The sequence below is a fragment of the Mus caroli genome, chromosome 4 (assembly GCF_900094665.2).
Source record: "Mus caroli chromosome 4, CAROLI_EIJ_v1.1, whole genome shotgun sequence".
Classification (NCBI taxonomy): domain Eukaryota; kingdom Metazoa; phylum Chordata; class Mammalia; order Rodentia; family Muridae; genus Mus; species Mus caroli.
In genome coordinates, this window is record NC_034573.1 from 86,851,597 (window position 1) to 86,876,908 (window position 25,312).

Genomic DNA, 25,312 nt, shown 5'->3' on the forward strand with positions numbered 1-25,312 from the left:
AAAAAAAAAAAACAGGCAGGGTTTTTTATGACTCTCAGTTTGTCCTTAACCGCCCGAGTGCTAGGAAATCGGTACCATCATATACAATTTTGTAATCTACTTTCTGTAAGTGTGGAGTTCAGTATCTTAATTCTCTTAGATATTTAGTAGGCTACTTGGTATGTCTATATGCTTGTTGCACCTCTTGAGTCACTGACAACTTGCCTAAGAAGGTATCTTCTGGTAATGATGGACCCAGAAGTTCTCCTGATTTTTCTTAGTATGTGTTTAAGCTTGGTAAGTTTAGTCTATTTTAGGAAAAGAAAAAAAGAGGTCAGGAAAATAATTATGGAATTCTGCTGGACTAAGTTTCAGGACATCACTGTTCTGAAAACTACTGATAAAGAGAAAGACATCATTTAAATACTCTTCAGGTCTTCATTACCATTTTAAATCAAATCATGTACTCAAAAAACATTCCCTAACAGACACCATACTGCCAAAGCATATAGCCCTGAGATCTGGTTGTCAGTGTACAAGGTACAACCACTTGCATTTCAGTGATCACATTATTCATTAGAGAAAGGAATCTCAATGAGAGAAATTCAGAGCTTTATGACACTGATCTACAGTTATAGTGAAACAATTTATGGCTAAAAAAGGTAACGGGTTTCAACTTCCATAGCTCATAGTACTAAGTCTGGATGGCCACTGGATTCCATTAAAGGTCACAAATCTCCTCCAAACTGGATATACCGTCCATAAACTCAACCTCAAGATCCAACGCTGGTGTATAAAGATAAATTAATGCATTCTGAAACTACCAGTTTCTTCAGCAGCATTAAAGTTCAACTCTGGCAATGTTTTTCCAGTAGCGTTGACTCAACTGAGGCTTGCTTATTATATCTCAGGAAGTAAATGCATTCCTACAATGACACTTCAAGGACTTCAAGAAGGCCATTAATAACTTCAACTAGGAACACTGATCCTGGATAGCTGGGTAGAATGCCTCCTTCCGTGCTTAGTCAAAAAGTGTGAGCAGACCCCTTGATTGTACTGCGCTCTCCAATATGAAGGATTCACATGGCTCCTCCTTGTCCACAATTTATGGTAGTGTAATGCCAACAATAACAGTGATACTATATCTTGGTTGAACAACCTATTACCTAATTTCACAGATGAGTTAAGTAACTTGCCAATTTCTCAAAGCAAGAATATGAAAAAGCTAGGTTTTGAACTACAGTCATTTTACATTAAACCTTCTCTCTCATCTCTCCCTCCCTCTCTTTCTCTTCTTTCTTTCTTTCTTTCTTTCTTTCTTTCTTTCTTTCTTTCTTTCTTTCTTTCTTTCTTTCCTTTTTTCGAGACAGGGTTTTTCTATGTAGCCCAGGCTGTCCTGAAACTCACTCTGTAGACTAGGCTGGCCTCGAACTCAGAAATCCGCCTGCCTCTGCCTCCCGAGTGCTGGGATTAAACACCACACCCGGCAAACCTTCTATTTCTAACTCTTTCCAGCTACTCTGATCTCTAGATAGAAAGAACCACTGGAGAAAACAATGTTTCTGGTAATATATTACTTAAAATCAGGAGAAAATCTATACATTGTAGGAAAAATGTAAAAATTAAAGATCTATCAAAATTTAAAATAGTTTTAAGGGAATTAATCATTATTGGATTATATCTCCAAAATGTAAGGGGCATATATACACGTTATACATAAATGTCATGTAAGTACTATATATTGAGCCATGGTTATATTAATGAAAACTGCATCCCACCTGTGAAAGGATCTGCTGTCTGCACTGTGTTGGAAGGTCCTGAAGTTCCTGGAACATAGCGACCACCACCTATGTATGCAAAACAGCGGGAAAGCTTGAGTATATGGAAACAGATTCCTAATAGCACAATGCTTATGATAAATGAATCCAAGCTTGGAGAGAAGAGCAAAAGCAAAGCTGTCACATGATAGGAATTATAGTCAAATGTTTTAGTACTGCGCAGAAACTAAAATTTCAGTGGTTCTCCAAGCATAGCTCCTTTCCTTTTTAATTTTATGTATATGACATTTGCAAATGAAATATTAATTTTCTCCAATGGAGTCTTACTAGGGATATTAACCATGCTTCAGGGCAGACCCTGTGCCCAGTAGTAGATGGTCAATGCAAAACAAAATCAACTGTATTTTTGCAGCCTTTTTGCCTTTTTAAAATATATTGCATAAAAATGGTTTTAATATGTATTTTTCCCCTACATTTATGTCTGTGCAGCATGTATGTGCCTAGGGTCCTCTGAGGCTAGAGAAGGGCATCAGATTCCCTGAAACTGAAGATACAAACAATGTGAGCTGCTATATGGATGCTGGGACCAGAACCTGTATATTCCAGTGAGTGCTCTTAACTACTGGGCTGTCTTTCCAGTTCCTAAGTGTAGTTTCTTAACTAACTCCTTTCTGAAGTCTTATCCCCAGCACATAAATATGGAAATAAGTGAAATCGATATAAGAAAGTTGTAGGTTGTCTCTGAGTCAACAATATACATATGTAATTCCTATCCTTGATCCTGTAGAGATTTACTAGGATTCCTGTGGCTGCTGTTGCATGAAAACCACAAGCATTAAATGTTAATCTTCTGGGGAAAGCCCTGGGTTCCTTACCTCACATGTCAAATGTGCCCTCAGTGCTGAGATTCTAGCCAGGTACATTAACTGTAACCTCTGATGCTGCTACTTGATAGTCAGTGGGGAAAAATGCTATAGGGAATGAGAGCTTCATTGACATGTACATAAATGTGGTATGTGAAATAGTTTTGTTAGTACCTTTGGAGGAAATAATTGCATGTACACACACACACACACACACACACACACACACACACACATCTCTTAAAAAGTTAAAGAGTCTTAGAAGCCAAGTATTTTGTTAATTTTCTAGACATAGCCAGGGGGTTAGTTTTTACAATATTCAATATATTCACTGTTTTGTCCTGTAGTCTGAAATAGCAATGGAAATCTTCAGGCACTAAGCATGCAGTTTCCCTCACCACTTCTCTTTGTGCTAAACGCAAGTATTTGGAGGGTTAAGCCACTTATATTAATAAATTATTTTGAAATTTTAATTATGATAACATATAGGTTAAATTAGTTCAACTATGTAAATAGGCAATGCCTAGAAGAAGAAAACCCTAGAAGAGAAGAGAATGTGAAGAGCATGCAGTATTTGTGAGGAAAGGGGTTAAGATCTGCTGTTAGCTAGGGTTTTACTACTATGAACAGACACCATGACCAAGGCAAGTCTTTTTTTGGGGGGCGGGGAGGGGAGTTCGTGACAGGGTTACTCTGTGTAGCCTTGGCTGTCCAGGAACTTACTTGGTAGACCAGGCGGGACGAGTACTCAGAAATCCACCTGCCTCTGCCTTCCAAGTGCTGGGATTAAAGGCGTGTACCACCACTGCCCAGCCCAAGGCAAGTCTTGTAAGGACAACATTTAATTGGGGCTGGTTTACAGGTTCAGAGGTTCAGTCTATTATCACCATGGTGGGAGCATGGCAACATCTAGGCAGGCGTGGTGCAGACAGTGCTTAGAGTTCTACATCTTCATCTAAAGGCTGCTAGTGGAATATTCACTTCTAGGCAGCTAGGATGGGGGTCTTAAAGCCCACGACCACAGCGATGCACTTATTCCAACAAGGTCACACCTCCAAATACTGCCATTCCCTGGACCAAACATATTCAAACCATAACATCTACTACAGAATTTGAAAGAGGAAGGTGAAATGAATTTTTATTAAAAACAAACAAACAAAAACCAATAACAAACTAAACTAAAAATACAGGAAAAACAGTGGTAAGAAATAGAAATAAGAACAGGAGACTGAAAAGAATGGCCAACTAGAATGTACAAGGCCTTCCCTGAGTTAAATCCTAACTAGAGCTCTTTAAGCTCTCACCTTTCTTACTCTCTAGCCCTCCTTCTCTCTCTCCCTTCACCTCTTTCTCCACGTGGCCATGGCCGGCCTCTCCCCCTCTTTCAACCTTCTCTCCTTCCCCCTGCCTTTCTATAATAAAGCTCTAAAACCATAAAACAAACAAAAAAAAACCCAACCCAACTATAATACATATACACACATCCCCAAAACAAAGACAATAACTGTTAAGTATCTATTTTAAAATTTTAGAGGAAGCCTTGTCCAAAGAGGAGACAAGACAATCTATTTCCTCTGTACCTCAAATTTCTGGACCCTGTACTTACCGTAATACTCCTTGGATTATAATTTAGATTCCGGCATTAACTCCTAATCCCATTAATGATTTTTTTATTATAGATGACATGTTAAATTACAGGCAACGGAATACAAATCACATGTTCAAACTTTGTCCTAAAGTTGCTGTTAATCTATGTAATTTAGCCCCATATGAAAACATTAATTTGTTTACCACTGTGGTGGTTTGAAAGAGAATAGGCCCCATAAGCTCATATAGTTGAATACTTGGTACACAGCTTGTGGAATTGTTTGGGACGAATTAGAGGAATGGCCTTATTGGAGGACGCTTGTCACTAGGGGAAGGCTGTGAGCTTTCAGAAAGCCCAGGCAGATCCCAGGTTGTGTCCAAAGATGTGATCTATCAACTACTGCTCCAACGCCATGCCTGCCTGCCTGCCACCATTTCTCCCCACCAATGATGGTCATGGAATTTAACCATGAAACTTTAATCCCCAAATAAACACTTTATAAGTTGCCTTGGTCACAGCATCTTATCAGAGCAAGAAGAAAGTAACAAAGACAACCATGATACACATTCTTTAAAAAACAGCACTGGTGAGATGGCTCAGAGTAGCAGCACCTTGCTAGCAAGCTTAGTAACCCATGTTTGATCCTCTGGAACTACATAGTGGGAGAGAAGCAACCCCTGAAGGTTGTCTCCTGACCTCCATACGTCCTATGCATGTCCACAAAATGTGTACAAAATAAACATTAAAAACTCATTGATTTTATTTAATTTATTGGGAGGTTATTTTTATATATCTAAAAAAAATTTAGATATTCTTTTCTTGTTATTCTATATGTATGAGTGCTTTGTATGTTATGTATGTATACTTTATGTGTGCCCTATACCTATGGACATCAAAATACTTGTAGATATCAGAAGAGAGAACTGAATCCCTGGAACTGCAGCTACAGATGGTAGTAAGCCACTTTGTGGGTACTGGGAACTGAATCCCTGGAACTGCAGCTACAGATGGTAGTAAGCCACTTTGTGGGTACTGGGAACTGAAGCTAGGCACTGCAAGAGTGCTTAATCACTGAGCCATCTGTCTAGACCATATATATCTATATGAATTTATTGTTAATTATGTATGTACCTATGTGTAATGATGGTATGTACATGTGTACTGTGCCTGCAGAGTTCAAAAGACAGCATTAAGATTCTTTAGAACTGGAGTTATAGGCAGCTGTGAGCCTCCTGATATGCTGGGAACCAAACTCAAGTCCTCTAAAAAGCATCAAACATTCCTAACCACTTACCCATCTTTCTAGCCCCACAAAGCTGTATTTCAAAAGACAGTAATTTAATTTTTTAATTTTATTTTATGTGTATGGGTGTTTTGTCTGTAAGTATATCTATATACCACATGCATGCTGGTGCCCAAGGAGGTTAGAAGAGGGCACCAGGCCCCCTGGCACTGGAGTAGCAGATGGTTGTGAGCCACAATGTAGGTGCCAGGAATTAAACCCAGGTCCTCTGGAAGAATAGTGAATGTGCTTAACCACCGACCCATCTCTCTGGGCAGAGAGTATTGTAATTGTTTCTGTAAAATATAAACTTGGTGTATACATTGAGGCTTACTAATTAGAATATGAAGTAAAACTCTGTCTATCCTAGTTTTTATTTAAAAACATAACATAATCATTAGACGATGAGAAAGATTGGCAAGGGCTGGGTTGTAGCTCAGTAGTAAGAGTACAGATTTGTACATACATGACACTGATTAATATCTCCACTAAAACAAATACCACATACACAATCCCCAATACTAATTTTAGTATATAAGACTAAACTCACCTGTAAACGGATCTGAAAAACTGGTATTCCCAAGTCCCAGTGTTTGACCTTTTGTGTTATCAATAATAAATTTAGCCACCTGATCCAGAAACATGGGATTCAAATCATTTTTCTGCAAGAAGTTGTATGCAACTAGCCAGGGATCATCACTGACATTATATGGTAATTTATATGATGGTCCACCTTCATTCACATCAATTGAGAAAACATAATCAAATTCCTGCAATGGAAACAGAAAATCAAAGATAATTTACCTGTTCGAATATGTTGAAGATATATATAGCATAATATAGATGGTATGCGGTCTTTTTATTCTAACCATTTAGATTTAAAACTTTTCTCTACAATGCAATGATAAAGTTTTCTTTTTGGCAGATAAGGAACCAAAGTGTGCATGTGCTGCAAAATTAGTTGTTTCATTATGAATGGGGCAGGTGATGGCTGAGGTGGGACTGGACTGTAACTATTTATTAATACTAGGTCCAAAAGATGATTCCCAAATGGTTGATCTTATGGTTAAAATGATCAGCTGTTAGGGTGCCCCAGTAACCATGACATACTGGCATTATAAGCACAGTCCTGCAGTGTCTCTCATGACTTCCCAAGTTTAGCAGAGACAGGCATTAAGCATGAAATGGAAGAAACTTCCAATCCAAAAATGGCTGGAAACAGTTTTGTATGGGAAATTCTAAAAGACAGATAATGGCTAATTTGTCACATGTAGCTTCCTTTACATAGAAAGATTTTATACGGATATTTAAAATGCTTTAATTATATATATCTTGATATATATTTTAAATCTATTTTAGGATAAAAGATTTTTACAATTTATTTTTAAATGTCAAAATACCAAAGAGAATTATTAGCAGAGAAAACTTCTAATTTTGTATATAGTTTAAAATAATAATTAGAAAGCAGAAATTGACATACTTTCCCTTCATATAAAACCTTTCCAGATGTTTGCTGATTAGCACCAGATGAGCCAACAACATCACCAATTTTTATCCACCTCCCGTCACTAACACTCCACTGATAGGCTTCAACTCTCTCTCCATCTCTGATTAGACGAGTCTGTCCTTCTCTAGTACCTTAAAACAAATATTGTAAGAGTCAAAGGTCAACTAGAAGAGTAAAATGCAAAAACACTTAGACAAATTTTAACATGTTTTTTATGGATGCTTCCAAGTTTAAAAACCTTGTCTTGTCAGTTATGTGTGACAGGACTAATCCTCAAGTATCAGTACCTGGCATTTAGAACACATGGAACGTCACTCCCCTTAGCACTCCTGATATTCCAAAAGGCTATGTGGTAGCATTCTTAGCTATGATTTCATTGTTATAAATAGTTACCTGGTTCACTGAGATGTTCCCTCCCAGGAAGCTGCTCCGCATTAATATCCCCCAAGTCACCAGTTTTGGAATCGATAGTTGCCTGAGAGAGCTCTCTCTCAAAAGCCTTGATTTCCTCAGCACTTGCTGTCCGCTCCTCTGACTCTGTAAACACCCTAATGATACCATCACTACGAGAAAAGCAGGCACATTTTAAGTCATTGCCACAGTTTATTAACATTCTCTCATGTGAATAAAGCAATAATTTATCTGTCTGCATGAATATGAAAAAATATCACTATGTATTGTGGAGAAGTAAGCTGACTATGTAGTAGTATAGCTGACATATATTACTTTTCAGCTATTTAAAAAAGTTGCAGGCAAAGGAGAAAGACATTAAAACACAATTTTCAATTTTTTTAAAAGAACTGCCAGTGAGTAAACACACCAGAGCCTTGTGTCCATTAGCCTGTGCCCCTCCACTGAGCTGTCTCCTAGCATTTGTTTTTTCCCAGACAGGTATTGGTACATAGCCATGGCCAGCCTTAAACTTGTTTCCCCACCTCAGCCTCTCAAGCGCTGACATTACAGGGGTCACTGTGTCCAGCACAATTTTCAATTCTATATTAAGTATTTACTGCAATAATTTAGAAATACAGCATTTACTTTTTGAAATCACTACCACATAGTCAACATACACTATCAAAAAGAGTTGGCTGGGCATTGGGGAATGTACAATGAGCCTAAGTTTCACAGTAAGACCCTATCTTGAAAACACAAAACTAAAACAAGCAATCAAAAAACAACAAAAACGGGTTATTGGGCCAGTTTGTTTTACAAAATTGGTTCAAAGACCCAACCTAGTCTTATGTTCAATATGCTCAAATATCCTCAAATATAGCTCCATAATTACCTAAATATAGTCCTCAACCTATATTCCCAAGAAAATATTCTAATCTTATGACTACATTTCTCAATTCTGATTTTAAAGTGAGGGAGTCACGCTAGCTCATTTAAATTGCATTAATTCTAATGAAGTCTACAGAATACCTTATTTCCCAACTTTCTACTAATATCCTGTTCACTTTCTCAGTTGGCTCATATTTCTTTGATGGTTACCAAGCTTCATGTGAAATATACCTATGTTGACAAATGAATCCCTGCCACAACCATAAATCAGAGGTCTACCAAACCTTCGGCACTCAGAGCTGTCCACCTTTCTCTTCTGTTCCCAATCTCTTCCTAGATCAAATACTCCTTTATTTCCTTTATTTTGCTGTAGAATTTTCTACTAAAATATAACAGCAATAACAGGCAGTGCCATCTTTCAAAATGAAGCCATTGCTTTTCTACCTTTCCATTCTCGGACCACTCAGCATTTTATGACACTGACAGAAAGCTCCCTCAGGCCTCTTTTCCATCTCCTCCATTTCTGACATCTAGAATCCTGTATGTGTGTTTTAACCTACTGACCTTTCTATATTCGGAGTATTTCACAAAATTCAGTTGCTAGTCTTCCGTCTCTCTTCTATATTTGTCTACTCAGAGAAAGTTTTGTGTAAATCTTCATTATCATTCTTATACTAGATTCAAACTGACTACTCAGGACCCACTGGCAGTGTGGCAAGATACTACTCAGATTCAATAAGTCTTTTTTTTTTTTTNTTTTGGTTTTTCAAGACAGGGTTTCTCTGTGTAGCCCTGGCTGTCCTGGAACTCACTCTGTAGACCAGGCTGGTCTCGAACTCAGAAATCGGCCTGCCTCTACCTCCCAGTGCTGGGATTAAAGGCGTGCACCACCACGCCTGGCTTCAGTTAAGTCTTAAGTCAAAGTATTACCTTCTTTATGACACTAAGACCAATTTAATTCTCCCATTTTTCTATTGTTTATTAATGAGGATTACCACAAACTATTGTTTTAAGCTTTGTCCTTTTCTTGTTTTTCTCCTAATTCTTTCATCCTTTTATCCATTAGTGTTGTGAGGTCAGTGTTACCTCTAGTTGAACTCAATCTGCAAAAGTTATATATCCCACTTAAATCTGATCACATCTTGGTCAAGAGCTACAATCCTTTAACACTAAGCAACAAATGTAAAAAGGACCTAGCTTGAATCTTAGCCACAGGTAAGTCCACCTTTTGCTATCCTCCAACCTTAATCCAGTACTTCCCTAATCTAAACACAGAACATTCACTTCTAATGGGAACTTACTATATTATTATTTATCAGAATTCTAATGTCCATTATTCAACTTTGAAAATCCAATTTAACTTCTCCAGAAAGTTTCTCCATAGAGATCTCTATTTTTTCTAATTTCTTTGGTATTCAGTGGTTTCACTATATAATTTATAATACTATACCACAAAGTAAGCATCAATACTTGGAAAGTTCTTATTACTGCTGTTTTACTTGATAACAAAAATGTGCAAGCAATCCTCCAATGCTTAAGTACCTACCAACCACCTAGACACAGAAAATGTATTGACTGACTAGAATATAAATACCTCGCACCAACCACAATGTCACCATTGTCCAGTACGCAGCAGCACCATATAGACTGAGCTGGAAGTCGGATCGTTTGGGCGCATTCACCATGTTTCCATATTCTTAGAGATCTGTCTTCTGCAGTTGTCACAAAATCTAAAATTCATGAAAATGAAATGAATTTGTTTAGATAAAATTGAGTATGCTCATAAACAATGTCTTTCTTCATATGTATACTAATTTAAAATTAATTTTAGATTTTGTAACTTATTACAACTTCAAAATCATGTTTTTTTCATTTCACATTATACACTCTATTCTTTGGACCAATTAATTATACAAAGTCTTTCCTCAATCACTCAAGAGCCTTTTTAATAATACAGCAATCTACTCTGAACTAATATGAAGGTAGTAAAAGAATTTCTGAAAAATGGAATTTAACAGCACAAATGTAAATACAGAAGTTAAGGTAATCTTACCTCTGGAGTTTGGAAAGACAGATATGCTATAAATATAATTTGTATGTCCAAAGTATACTTCCAGACACTCGCCAGTGATCTGCCACCTTCTAATACTAGCATCGTTTGCACAGGAAAGAAATTCTGTCTCACTCAAGATTGCCAAGCCTCTTACACAGTCTTCATGCCCTAGATTTTAAAAAGAATACAAATCAACAAATGTACCACTTGGTTGACTGTACTATGCAGCTTATTAACACCATAAAACTTGTAAGAAAGCAGTAAAATCCAAGTTTAAAAGTTATAGATGGGCTGGCGAGATGGCTCAGTGGGTAAGAGCACCCGACTGCTTTTCCAAAGGCCTAGAGTTCAAATCCCAGCAACCACATGGTGGCTCACAACCACCCGAAATGAGGTCTGACGCTCTCTTCCTGTGCGTCTGAGGACAGCTACAGAGTACTTACATATAATAAATAAATACATTAAAAAAAAAAGTTATAGAAATTTATTTTCTCCTGTAGAAAGTGGTGTGGTAACTAGACCATTTAGCAATATACTAATTTTTTAATCTCCAGTCTTAGGAAGTTACACACATTACAACATACACAAAATCAGACTCACCCAAATGGCCTCAATTATACTGAATTTTTAAAATTATCACTTTTCAGCTTCTAAACTTTCGAGTAAACAATTGAGCAGGTAAGAAGTATATTATGTATTACAAAAGCTGTTAACCCCGACATTACCTAAAAAAGTCCTCTCACATCTTCCAGCCTTCCATAGTTTAATTGTCTTGTCTGCTGATCCAGTTAGCATTAAGCCCTGTTCAGGTAAAATCTTTACTGCCCATACTGCGGCTGTATGACCCTGTAAGGAAAATGGGTATCAACTTAAGATGTCACAGAACCTTCATTTTCATTTTTTATCTAAAATATTCACACAAAAACAATACCTGTAATGTCATCATGCATTTGTCATTCAGCCAGACTTTAGCAGTGGTGTCCCATGAGCCACTAAGTAATGTCCCAAATTTTCCAGAAGAAAGACTACAAACTAAGGGGGAAAATGATTAGTTAGTACATTTTTATGTGAACAAATGTTCAACTGGCAATCTTTTGAAGTATTAAAATATTTAAGTAAATCTGTGAAGTGATGGTTTTTTTAGCCAATAAAGTTCTATTTAGTGGAACTGCAAGAGAACATGGAGATCAAGATTACAAGCTTTGGTGCCAGAATGTCTAGGGACAAGGCCTAGCTGAGCCATTTATAAGCCGTGTGGCCATAAAAGTCCAAGTGTTCTGAGATAGTTTTGTTTTTAATTTATTCTTATTTTCATTTATATGTATATGCCTGTGTATGAGTGTATGCCACATGTGCGCAGGTGCCTGTAGAGACAAGAAAAAGGCATTAGATACCCTGGGAACTGGAGTTACAGGCAGTTGTGAGCTACCCAACCTTCATGGGTGTCAGGTAAGAACTAGCAAATGGACCTTGCGAGGGTCAGAATTCAAAGCATAAAAAAGATGTTGAGTCAGCTCAGCAACTCTAACTACTCATTAGATAGTTGATAGTAAGAATTTTTTGTTTGTTTAAGTATAATTATGATAATATGGTTATTTCCTCCTATTAGGTTAAAAAAAATAAAAGTTGGGGCTAGGGAGAAGGGCCAGATGGTAAAGTGTTTCCCTTACAAAGAAGCACAAAGGACTAAGTTCAAGCTGCATACAAAAATGCCAAGGGGCTAAGAGTGGTACATGCTTATAATTCCAGTGCTAGTGAAAACTGGCAAATTCCACAGGCTATCTATCTGGCCAGGCAGCTTAGGTAACTTGGCAAGCATCAGGCTACTGAGAGTCCTTTTCTCAAAACTAAAAAGGTGAGTGTGGATAGAGGGCTCTATGAGAAGAGACATTTGTGCACAGGCCTGACAATATTAGTTCCATCACTGGATCTCCTAAGAAGGAGGAAGAGAACTGACTCCCAAGTGTTATCCTCTGACCTTGCATGTGCTGTGACATACATCTGCCAAATATACTACTAAAATAATTTTATGTAGTTATTAGCCCTGGCTAGCCCCAAACTATCTCTACCTCAAAAGTGATAGGACTAAAGGATGTCACACTTGGCCCAAAAGGAAGATTGGGGGAGGTGGACAGCAGTCGAGGAATAACACCCAAAGCTTTCCCTCCCTGCCCCCAGAGCCATTCATTGTTTAGTGGGGGAAAAAAATCAGCAAATTAATGCACACAAACCACTTGTTTTTTCACAACCCACAAAAGCCAAACAATTTTACCTTAAGTGACAACTACCTTTGTTGACATGTAAAAGCTACATGAAATAAACATTTCAAGTGTCCATAAAGAAAGATTATTTGTTGGACCTGGTGGCATAAGCCTAGAATCCCAGCTACCCAGGAGGCTAATGCAAGAAGATGACAAGTTAAAGGCCTTCCTATACTATATATACCATGAGTCCAAGAGTACCTTGTGCAATTAAGATGCATCAGTGCTGAACACTTACCTATCATGTGAGAAGCCCTAGAGAATTACTGAAAAACAGACATTTTGATTTATGCTTTTGTGTGAATTGAGGAGTTATAACAGCTTTATAGTCTAAAAAGTCTAAAGCATTTAATAACTAACACTTTAAAGAAAAAGTTTGCGAAGCTACATATTGAAGTACAGAAAAAAAAAATCAAGAATTTCATTTTAAAATAATACCATGGTAGGGTAAGAAAATTAAATAATAAAAGACACTGATAATCCTTAAAGCAGAAGCTATATAAACTCATGGGGGACTTTTTATACTATTTACTGTTGTAAATAGTACACATATTTATTTAGAACTCACTCGAAAATACCAAGTCTATAATTTGTATACATTTAAAACTTTCCAAAATTAAAAAAAAAAACTTTAAAATTTGTATCATTCTGTATTTAAAATATTACATATACACAAACATCTTTACTCTGTACAGGAATTAATGTTAAGTGTTTATAAATCATGTTCCAAACTTCTACACATAATTTACAAAGTATAGGAGGCTGTGAGACGCCTCCATTATTAAGAGTGCAAACTGCTTTTCTAGGAATCCTGAGTTCGGCTCCCAGACCGTATCTAGTGGCTGATGACAACATATAGCTCCAGTGTTGTCTCTGATCTCCCTGGGCACCTGAGCATAGGTGTATATACCCACACAGACATTCATACATAGTTAAAAGTAATACAAATAAATCTTAAAATAAAAATAGGTATGCATGGCCACACTGATTTAGCACATCATTTTATAAGAAAGAGCTGTGATATTTTTGAAGTATTTTCCCATTAATAATATCAGATCCCCAAAGCTATCTGAACCCAGAACAAAAAAGAATAACTACTTGAATATACCAGTCTCTAAATCTGCAAGTAAATTTATAACGAAAAATTTACAGACCCCAGATGGTCCAAAAAGGTTTCCACTAACAAACATAGCTAAAAATATAAGGAAGAAAAATACATGGATTGTAATTCAAAGTAGTGAAACTTCTTCAAATACAAAAATACCATCATGTTATACTTACCAGTATCTTTGTGACCCTTTAAAATATAAAGTGGCATTGGACTGTCCAGCGAGAAAATGCAAATATTGTGGTCATTTCCTCCAGTGGCAATCAGTCCATGAGGATATATGTCACTTGAGGGTATGATACACACACAAGACACAAAATTAGAGTGGCCGCTCATACAGTGCATTTCTGTAAAGCCCCTGTTAGGACTGGAAAGAGAGGATCATTAATACAAACACACTTGGCCCCTGGCTTACCCTAAGACATCAAACATAAAAGACATCCATTACTACTCAGTACACAGGTCGAGTAGTAATACACCATTCAAAGAACATACTGTTTTTAATCAAACATTAAATAGCTATGTTGCATGAGTAAGGGAGTATATATCAGATTGGGAAAAATCTGATGTGAGTTCTCAGTACGAGTACACTGATTAGCAGGAAAAACAAGAAAGCAAAGGGCAGGGGATGAATACTACAAGTGCCCTTTTCTCATGCCCCCATCACCTTTCTACTCATCAGGTATTGCTGCTCTAAGAAATCTTTGGGGAACTGAAACAAAAATTAAGATAATGAAATCTACTGTCGGTAAAGTAAATGAACTACTACCTTACTACCCTTTAGTATAGTATAATAAATACATCTGGACAACTAAAAATGAATCATTTTTAGTATACAATAAAAACGAGAAACCAATGTACTATTTGGGGGAGCACAATACATTAATAAGTGCCTTAGATTACCCACTTCTCACATACATCAATCTTTTAGCATCCCCGCCTAGGTAAATCAAACAATGATACCATATACTATGTAGAAAATAAGCTAGTAACTAAGAGGCTCGTACAGGTATGTCTCTAGCAATAAAAGAGTTTACAAACTACGTGCAACAGCTAAGGCAAGTGCACATAACAAGATTAAACTCCTGGACAAAAGCACATTAACTAGTCATCTAACTGTAACAAAGTTCATGGTTCAATAAAAGCACTACAGGGGGCTGGAGAGATGGCTCAGCAGTTAAGAGCACTGACTGTTCTTCCAAAGGTCCTGAGTTCAAATCCCAGCAACCACATGATGGCTCACAACATCTGTAATGACATCTGATGCCCTGTTCTGGAGTGTCTGAAGACAGCTACAGTGTCCTCACAATAAATAAAAAAGCACTGCAGGGAGGATGAAGGTAAAAACAAACAAACAAAAATACACTTTTCAATACTGTCAGACCAGCTGTGAAGAAGTAGTAAAGGCCTAGGAGACCCGTGGAAAAATGATTTCTACACTGACAGCAGGTTTAGAGGAGAAACAATGTACCGATCAGTCCTCTCCCTCTCCCCAAAAGGGCAAAAACTACAGAGGTCCCCATGAAAATGCTAGCTGATAGGAAGAACCAGGAATGTTTCTCCCCATTTAGACAGCAAATGCACTGGAAGTCAAACCCAGAGCCTATGCACACCACATATCCAGCCTACTGAAGCTAATTTTACTCAATTTTAGCAATAGGAACAGTAGCTACTGATCTGTCAGTGTCTAACTCTATGGTGGGTGATCCTCCACATATAGTAGACTGGCTGAACACAGAAGCAGAAGTCAAAGTGTGCATAAATCATCCTGTTCTCCACACAGCAGAGATCAGTTCTCTGATCATTGTTTGCTATTCAAAAATAGATGGCCATTGTTGAAACTTCCTGTCTGCCCTGTTCATACCAACTGCCTCTCCAAGTGGTGGTTTATAAGAAATTTAAAGGACTGACCATTTTGCCCCGTTAGCATACTCGTTACCTATTTTTGAGAGCCAGTAAGTAATAAAACCCAAGATATTAGTTGTCAGGTGTGGAAGTATATGTCTGCAATACCAACACTCAGAGGACTTTGAACTAAGTAAGCTTTGGCTACACAGGTAGAGGCTGTCTCAAAATACAAACTGCCTTAAAACAAGGATATTCAAAAGCCGATTGCATATACAGGGATGTTACAACTGAATGTGCATGATGAGGGGAAACGCAAGTGAGAAAAGATCTAAGTGTACACATCAAGTATACACATTGGGCTGGGATTTGACACAGAGACATGGGACTACAAACCATTAACAAACTCTGGCTTACTCAAAGGAGCAAAATATATCACTAGAAGTGGTTTTTGAAAAAGACCAAAAAGCCAAATGGCAGGCCCACTAGTCAAAAAAAAAAAATCTAAAAGAGGCATCCTACAGACAGTTCAGTAAGTATTGGTGCTTCTAACCAGAAGACAGATTGGCAGAATGCCTAAAAACATGAGTTCAATCATACAGGCCCACAAGGTAGAAAGTACTTACTGTTGCAAGTTGTTCTCAGACCTCCACAGAATACTGTGGAAATTGTATCTTCCCATATACACATAATAAATAAAATGTAATAAAAATGTAAGAGGTGGGGGTGGGAATTGTAAGATACCAGGCTTGGAAACAGAGAAACGGTTCAGCTGATAAAGTGATAAAGGATCTGCTGTGCAACCAGCACTGAGTCCACCAAGTCTGGAGCCTCAGCATTCATGTAAAGTCAGGCTGTGGCCCAGGTCTGTAACCTCAGCAATAGAGAAGCTAAAACAGGCAGATCCCTAGAGCTCAACTGGCCAGCTAAACTAAATAGATGAGCTCCAGACTCGGTGGAATACATTGTCTCAAAAAACTGTGGACAGCGATTGAGGAAACCATCAATATCCACCTCTCCCCTCTACATACACACAAACCTTATTCACAAAATGACACCAGGTAAATTTCCCATTAAAGACAAAACAAAAGCAACAACAAACCCTTTGAAGGCGTGCCTCTGTGTACCTATACAAATAATTTCTGAGGCATGTGACACTAGGCCAATGTATTCAAAGTGCAAACACTTGCACACGTGCACAAACACAGAGACATACACACACCAAACAAAACCTACCCATCAACAAATAGTGCTATGTTTTGTTCAACTGCTGTTCAAAAAGGAGGTAAATGAAGACATTTCCAGATAACAAAAGCAAGTGCATTTCATACTATCAAACTTGCCCTCCAAGAAGTATGTGTTTTCCATATGAAATGAATTCAGTCAGGCAAAGAAACAACAGTCCTCATCTGTGCTAAAGGTACAGACCTATCTATAATCTTAGCACTTGGGAAATCAAGGCAGAATCTCCACCTTGAGGCCAGCCTTCAATGACTTGCACCCAAGAGCTGTTAGGAGAGAATTAGTTCCTACTAGCTGTACACACACACACACACACACACACACACACACACACACACACTCTCACACACAGTTTCAGATACTCCCCAAAATCAACTAAGCTAATATAGAAAATAATAAAATGCATTCACTTTAAATGTCAATGGAATAAATGATCTAATCAGAAGACAGATTGGCAGAATGCCTAAAAACATGATCTGAGTATGTGCTGTCTACGCACAAGAGTTTCAGTTAGCTCCCCAAACACAAACACACTGGAAAACACATATTGCATGTAAACAGTAAACAAAAAAGAGCAAGGGGGAGCTATATAAATATTAAACCAAACATCTTTAGTTAAAAACAGGTATCAAGTCAAATATATTATTACATATTAATAAAATTTCATGCCAGGTATGCTGACATATGCCTGTGATTCCAGCAAATTGCAGGCTAGGTCACTCTAGGTTACATGGCAAAACTTTGTACCAAGAAATTAAAACCAAAAAAGAATAAATACAGCAATAATATTCAATAAATATACAGTTATGTATCTAAATGATCATCAAAATGCAGCAAGTGACAACTGACTGGCTGAGTTGCATTGTCACAGTTGCGTCCTCAATATCCCACCCAATAACAGGATGACAACATAGAGAATAAGCCAAGGGTCTGGGGTACAGTTCAGCAGCAGAACACTTTCTGCCCAGGTAAGGCTGGGGGTCCAATCTCCAGCAAAGCCAAATTAGAAAATAAAATAAAATAAAATAAAGAAAACAGCTTGCACAGTAAGTCAACTAGAAATAACAGTATATTCTATTCAAGAACAAAACATTATGAAAGGCAAGGCAATTCTTCTAATCAGAAAATTAAAACACAATCACCATATGATCTAGCAATTCCATTTCTGATTATATGTGCAATAGGATAAAAACAGTCTCAAAGAGCTCCTTAAGCAAAAATTATCATATAGCAATTTACAATAGCTAAACCATCCAATGTCCACCATAGATGAATCAATCAGAAAAAAAAAATGTTTAAGCAAAAATAGAATTGTATTCAGCCCGAAAGGGGAATTTTATGTCACTTTAAATGTCAATGGATTAAGTGCTCTGATCAAAAGACAGATCGACAGATTGCCTAAACATATGATCTAAGTATGTGCTGTCTACACTCACCAGTCTCACTTGTATGTAAAAATTCTGACACATGCCACCATATGACCCTTTGAAGACATTATGCTAAATGAAACTGGCCAGTTATAAAGTGAATACGGTAGAGTCCACTTATATGAAGTACAAGTTACTTAGTCAAAATCTTGAAGACATACAGAATGGTAGTTGCCAGGAGCTAACCACTACTTTAATGGGTATATAGTTTCAGTTTTCCAAGAACAGATTATGAAGATGCTGCTGCTAAAGGTGGTTCAATGTTATGACTGTAGTAAACACCACCAAACTATACACCTAAAAATACTCGAGGGTCAATTCTGTTGTCGTTTATTAGAAATTGGGCAGGGATATCAACGGCTTAGTTGGTAAGCTCACATTCCACACATGCATAAGGACCTGAGCTTGGATCCCTTGGACTGATATAAGTAATCAGTCATCTCTGTGAGCAACTGTAAAGTCAGTGCTGCCCAGAGGGAGGTGGGCACAAGAGAATCCCTGGAGCCTGACTGCCAGCCTAGCCTGGACACAACACTCAAAGCCATCCTTGGGTGTCTGCAAAAGCATGGAGACAAACGTGCTGTGGTGGTTTGAATGAGAATTGCTTATATTATTTTTATATATGGCTCCCAGTTAGTAGAACTAGTTGGGAAAGATTAAGAGGTGCGGCCTTGTTAAGAGTAGGTATGGACTTATTGAAAGAGCTATGCCATTGAGGGTGGCCTTCGAGGTTTCAAAAGCCAAGCTTATGTCAATCTTTTATTTTTTTTAAGATTTACTTATTTATTTATTTTTATGTATGTGAGTACATGAACAGATGGTTGTGAGCCTTCATATGGTTGTTGGGAATTTAATTTTTAGGACCTCTACTTGCTCCAGTTTCTCTGGTCGCCCTACTCACTCAGGTCAACTCCGCTTGCACAGGTCCAAAGATTTATTTATTATTATGCATAAGTACGCTGTAGCTGTCTTTAAATGCACCAGAAGAGGGCGTCAGATCTCATTATGGGTGGTTGTGAGCAACCATGTAAATTTAAGATAAAACATTTTCTAAAATGTCTCTGGGGCAGAAGACATGGCTCAAAAAACAACTGGGATTTGAACTCAGGACCTCAGCAGTCAGTGCTCTTACCAGCTGAGCCATCTCACCATCCCAGCTTGTGCCAATCTTGCTCTCTGACTGCAACTCGGAAATCAAATGTGAGCTCTGAGCTCCAGTGTCATGCTTGCCTGCCTTCAGCTGTGCTCCTCACCATAAGGTTCATGAAGTGTAAGCAAGCCCCGAATTAAATGCTTTATTGTAGTTTATAAGTTGCCTTGATCATGGTGTCTCTGCACAGAACTCTTTTTTAAAAAATGGGTTGTGTGGAATATGTTGAGGCTAAGGCAGTAAGATCAAAGGTTCAAGGACAAGCTGAGCTACAGAGAAGAGTGGATAAGAGGGCTATCTGTTCAGTGAATCTCTTAAAATAGCACCAAAAAAACCAGACCTTTGTAAGAAAGACTTTAGAACCAGTCAGAAGTTATCATAGAGAAAATTCTTTTAAGGCTATTTGGTAGTAGGTAATTTTAGTTTATCTATTTTAATGGGATTTTTAAAATGTGATTTCAAATTATTTTATTAATAAGCTTGGAGAAATTTAAGATAAAACATTTTCTAAAATGTCTCTGGGGCAGAAGAGAGGGCACAGAAAACAACGAAGACTCCGTTTCTGTTTGTTTCTGAAGCAGTGGTATGAGGCAGTCCAAGCTTAGCTCACAGGACCCACTCTCTGGCCATGAGTGTTACTCCCAGCATCACAATCTGCATCATGTAACATATGTGCATACTTCAGCAGGCCCCAGCATAGCTGTTTATTTAGGTTATTTACAGTGATCTATTAGGTTCTTAGTTCCACAATTTGTCTCATTTTCTTCTTTATATCTTCCCAAGTTCCACCACAATATTTTACAAGGTATTAAGTAATTCATAAGTCAATGACAAAATACTTAAGAAGCATTGGTGGGGGAGACAGAGGCAGAGCAGGGAGACAGCGGCCCTCTTCTACCCCTCGAATATCTGAAACTTTTACTTTAGAAAAAGTCTTGAGGAGGAGAGGGAGGCAGTGCAGCAGAGACACACAGGAATCATTGAATCTTAGAGTGTAAGTACATTTACATCACAGTCCAAGATCATAAAAAAAACAAAACACCTGAGGTCAGGCTGGTAGCCAGTTGGCAGATCAACACAGTAAAATAGCTTCCCTGATAGTGCTACTTTAGTAAAGGTTTCAGCCAGCAATCCCCACCCAAGAGCACAGCTTCCCAGAAGGTTTTCAGATCTTCCTCCTTGGAACTGAGCACATAATAAATAACAGGCATCCAGGGAGAACTTCCAACATTCCAAGAGCAGTGTGGGAAAACACAACTCTGGAGGAAGCAGACCACCAAGAACAAAAGAACTTAAAAATTAAACCAGTACTCATTGCAACCCTAGAGACACGGGAAGTCACTGCAACCACGACCCACTAGAAAGCAGCACAGGTGCTGAGAAAAGAGGTGTAGAAAAAACAAACTCAACACCCGAATAGGAAGTTCCTAAGAAAGAAGTCAGAAAAGAAAGGGAGAAAGAAACCAAGTGTTAATTTGAAAACGTTTTGGGCAGAGGTTATCAAAATTAAAAAGCCAACTAATGATCCAGGAAAATGGATGAAAACAGACTAGTTTTAAAGTGTGCACATGGGAGAGGGGAGGGAGAAGAATAGGTAAAAAACTAGGATGGTTTAGACTTCTGAACAGCCTAACATCAATAAAACAATGGAGCAATGTTGCAAATTCTGGATAGAAAATTACTTCAGGATCAGAACTGTGTAACCACTACAATTGTCACTACTCTAGCAAGACAGAAAAAAAATGTTTTCAAACTTGCAAGTCAAACAAACAAGCACCTTTGTTATTGATAACCTACATTCAGGTAGCGTCTGGATTGCTATAAGGCAACAGATGAAGAACGCCAAGAAAGTGAAAGCTAATGTCTAAATAACAGAAATCCAACACCAGCAGTCTAAAGAAAGGGACAGTAAAGTTACCCACGACTACCTGCGCTCTAGTAACGGGAGAAAGCTTCATTGTCAGAAGAGGAAACCTTAAATTATCCAACGTTTTTAAATGTTACTTTAAAGAATTTGAAGTAGGGGGCTAGAGAGATGGCTCAGTGGTTAAGAGCACTGACTGCTCTTCCAGAGGTCCTGAGTTCAATTCCCAGCAACCACATGGTGGCTCACAATCACCTGTAATGGGATCAGATGCCGTTTTCTGGTGTGTCTGAAGACAACTATAGAACTCATATACAATAAATAAATAAATCATTTTTAACAAGATGCAGAAAGAGAGTGTAATTCTCTTAAAAAGAAAAAAAAAGAATTTTAAGTAGAATTAAGATAAATAAAGATAAATACATAAAAAACTCAGTAAATGGAAACCCAAACCAGAGGGGGGAAAATAGTAATAAACACTGATTTAGTCAAGCTAAGCAAAGGTGAGCATACAAAAAAAGACAGACTAGATGAGGGTGGGCAGAAAATAGGTAACACTAATTTCAAATGTTCCCTAGCAGAAACTAACAGATAATTCCTTTAAAAAAAATCAACACATAAATATTGCAACATTGCAATTTACATTGACATAGGAATAAAACACAAAATGAGCAGTTAGATAAAAACATTGCCTCTGAGGAAAGGAAATCTGGGATGGGAGAGAAAAGAAATTGGCTTTCCTAGCTAACCCCATAGAACCGTCTTGATTTAGGATCCCAGGTTCTCAGTGTTAACCAGAGGGAGACACTTTTGTACTAGCAGAGTCAAGAAAGATAAAATGTAAGGTCATAAATTTTAAATTGTATCTCCAAATATGGGTGGCTTTCAAGAGGCCAATCAATACAAAGACAAAGATGCTGAAGTCATACCTCATCTCTCGCACCCCACAAGTTTGTGACAGAGTAATGGAGTCATATTTAGTGTGATGCCAGTTTAGAGAGGTCTGAAGCCGTGTGAAACCACAGCAGGCTGCTGGTCTAGTTCATAAGACCACGTTTTCTCTGCTAAGCTGTACCTTTTGTTTTTTTCAGTGGACTTTGGCAAAAACCTAGCTGTTAAGTCCACCCTAAAACCCAGCTCCTTTTACCTCCTAAATTCTCCCACCACTCTTGGTTCATCAACTACTAAAACAGGCATCCTTTAGAATAGGTACTCCTCAAACCAATGTTTTCATCCTTTTAGATAGATATATGCTTCTACTGGACTTAGCTTCTTCATTTGTTGGCCACTGAATTCAGGGTCTTATGTAGGCCAAGCAGTGAGCTACGTGCTATACCCCAATATTTCTGAAGTTTATTTAATGAGAACAAGGACTAAACGTTTTAGAGGTACAATTTTCACCAATAATTATAATTATTCCTAGTTTTATTAAGTGGTTTAGAATGTTAGACTCTGAATAGTTGGAAGAGACTATGTGAGGCCATATCCAATTCAACACAGCAGTTGGCTCTATAACATTCTTACTCTACCACGTCCATTGGCTGCACTGCAAAAGACATCAAACAAATCTACTTCCATGCTTTGCCTTTAGACTTTTCTTTATTCTTTTTTTAAAAAGATTTATTTATTTATTATATGTAACTACACTGTAGCTATCCTCAGACAGCCCAGAAGAGGGCATCAGATCTCATTACTGATGGTTGTGAGCCACCTTGTGGTTTGCTGGGATTTGAACTCAGGACCTCTGGAAGAGCAGTCAGTGCTCTTACCGGCTGAGACAACTCTCCAGGCCCCAATTCAAAAGTTTTTCCATATAAACACTACAACCTGGCTTCTGCTAGCCTTCAGGACCTGCGCTCACGGCATACTATGTCTTCTGCCGCTCTAGAACGTAGCTCTCCAACTACAGTTTTTCCACTTTAAAGTTGCCCCAGTCCACCCTTCAAGATCAGCTTACTCAATCTAATAAGAGATATCAGTTTCAACACACACACACAGGAGGAACACCTCCAAGAAAAAGAAAAAAAAAAGGTTCCTACTAATATCTTTTCCGGTCTAACTCTATATTCTCACGAGAGAATATAAGAAAGTCCTATAAACAGAGAGCACCTGTCTTCCTGTCAGTGATGTCTTTCTCCCCAGGAGATACACATATATGTATCTCATCATCTAAATTCAATTTACCTTCCCAAAATCACTAACCTGTTTGCTGTCATAAATTTTTCGACTAATCGGGGCTTTAAACGCAACCTCTGATATTGATTTGGGCTGGATTTTAACTTTTTGGTTATTTTTTTTTTGGGGGGGTGGAGTGTGTGTGTGTGTGTGGGGGGGGGATTGGAAGCTGAACTTCAAAGCAATGATAATTTTTCCTCCTCGAGAAAACAGAACATTCCTACACAACGATAACATTTGAGGTTAACATGAGAGGAGGTTCATCCTCTCCTCCCCAAACAGACTATAACTTGGACAACCAAGAGAGGACACTATGTGTAACTCTCTGTAAAGCAATAACTGAGAATTATAGTCTTCAAAAATTTAAATCTGAGAGATGACTACAGAGCAACTCCTAAGATCGGAGCCCGAGGGGCAAGCCAGATGTTTTCATAGCGCCGAAACTGGGAGGGCGCAAGCAGCAATAAATACTAAAGACTAAAAGAAACCTAAGGGGTTATCTGCCAAAGCTGAAGGCCCTTAAGGTGTTTTAAGATGCTCGTCCAAGGTCAAGTCGCCCGTTAGTGGTCAAGTTAGGACAGCCAGCCAGGTCCTCCAATCCCATCCATAATCATTCCCCCGAAATCTTGTCCGTTTCACAGACAGCGCCCGGAAAGCTAAAGCTCAGGACTCGGCAGGGAGGCAGGAGCAGCGCGGACACCAGGAAGAGGGAGAGATTCAGGGCAGGGAAGGAGGGTCACTCCTCCCACGTGTCTGCAAGCCTGAGGTCCACCCGTGGGCGGCGGGACTAGCAGCGCTCACCTGTCTGGAGCCCAGAGGCGGGTGGTCCGATCCCGGGACACAGACACAAAGGCTCCCGGCGGGTAGAGGCAGCACACCAGGCCCCTTACGTCTAGTTCGTGGCCCGGGAGCGAGCAGCTCAGCCGGTATCTGGAGGCGCCGCTAGCCATGGCCAGCGTGGATCCGGAGCCCGGCTCCCGGGCACAGCGCGAGACTCGTCCACAGGCCCGAGCCGGCGTGCGCCAGGCTGCGGCCCGAGACCAGCCAGCAGGAGAGGGGCGCCGGAGACCGGAAGAGCCAGTCAGCCGGTGCGGAAGGACCGCGGGGGAAGGGGCGCGCCGAGCCGCCTGAGTGACACAGCAACCCTAACACACACGCCGGAATTCATCATCCGCCGCGGCCCGCGGTGACGCAGAGTGTGTGCGTCGGGCTCCTGAGCATCACGGACCGAGGCCCGCTAGCCTTCTGCGCCCTGGATCGCCGGCCGAAGAAGGGACGGTGAGATCAGGAAATTCTGCGTAGGCGCCGGAGGTCTGGGTCCCGTCCGAACCCGGTCCATTTCAGAGAACAACCGAAAATCTGTAGTAGTTGGTGGGGGTAAATAGGAACTACAAATCCCACAATGCCGAGCGTCCCGGGTGGCTCGCCGGCGCGCTGAATCCGGATGTTTTAAATCTAGGTGCTCGTTTGACTACTCTAAGTAGTAGAGCAAAATTGCTTGTTTGCCTTACGCCACGATTTGTTTGCCCGCTTTCTGCTTGATTCTGGAGAGTCTCCCAAGATTTTCATCAGTTAATTTTTTTTTTTCATTTAAGATGACTGAATCTGAAGCCAAAGTGGGAACTTTTAATGAACTTGCCTTCACCTCAAGCTACCCCGTATGTTCTTTACCTATAATATCAGATTTTGCAGATACGATGGACCAAGTACATTCTTCCTTAACGTGACCACTGTTTGCCCGAGGTTTGGCTCAGAAGGTCTAAGGTGAAGCAGAAAATGCCTTTAATTATTTAAAAGGTCTTACGGTAGCTCGGGCTAGCCTAAAACTCGTGGTTCCTTGCTCCAGTCTCTGAACTCTGAAATTACAGGTGAGAATATATATTTTTAGCCAAACCCCGATGGTGTAGGT

General features: G+C 39.0%; 1 protein-coding gene across 1 annotated transcript in view; it reads right to left on the bottom strand.

Moving 5' to 3' along the window:
* The window catches only part of Plaa (phospholipase A2 activating protein), a 32,673-nt gene extending 8,068 nt beyond the window's left edge, over positions 1–24,605 (bottom strand). Inside the window, exons 1-10 of the mRNA XM_021159280.2 lie at positions 24,205–24,605; positions 13,874–14,067; positions 11,263–11,363; positions 11,057–11,177; positions 10,332–10,499; positions 9,873–10,008; positions 7,391–7,560; positions 6,971–7,128; positions 6,041–6,260; positions 1,758–1,826 (exon numbers count right to left, since the gene is read on the bottom strand). Coding sequence (XP_021014939.1) covers positions 1,758–1,826; positions 6,041–6,260; positions 6,971–7,128; positions 7,391–7,560; positions 9,873–10,008; positions 10,332–10,499; positions 11,057–11,177; positions 11,263–11,363; positions 13,874–14,067; positions 24,205–24,353 — 1,486 coding nt within the window. The 5' untranslated portion in view covers positions 24,354–24,605. The remainder of the gene's footprint in view (positions 1–1,757; positions 1,827–6,040; positions 6,261–6,970; positions 7,129–7,390; positions 7,561–9,872; positions 10,009–10,331; positions 10,500–11,056; positions 11,178–11,262; positions 11,364–13,873; positions 14,068–24,204) is intronic.
* Between the last annotated feature and the right edge of the window lie 707 nt (positions 24,606–25,312).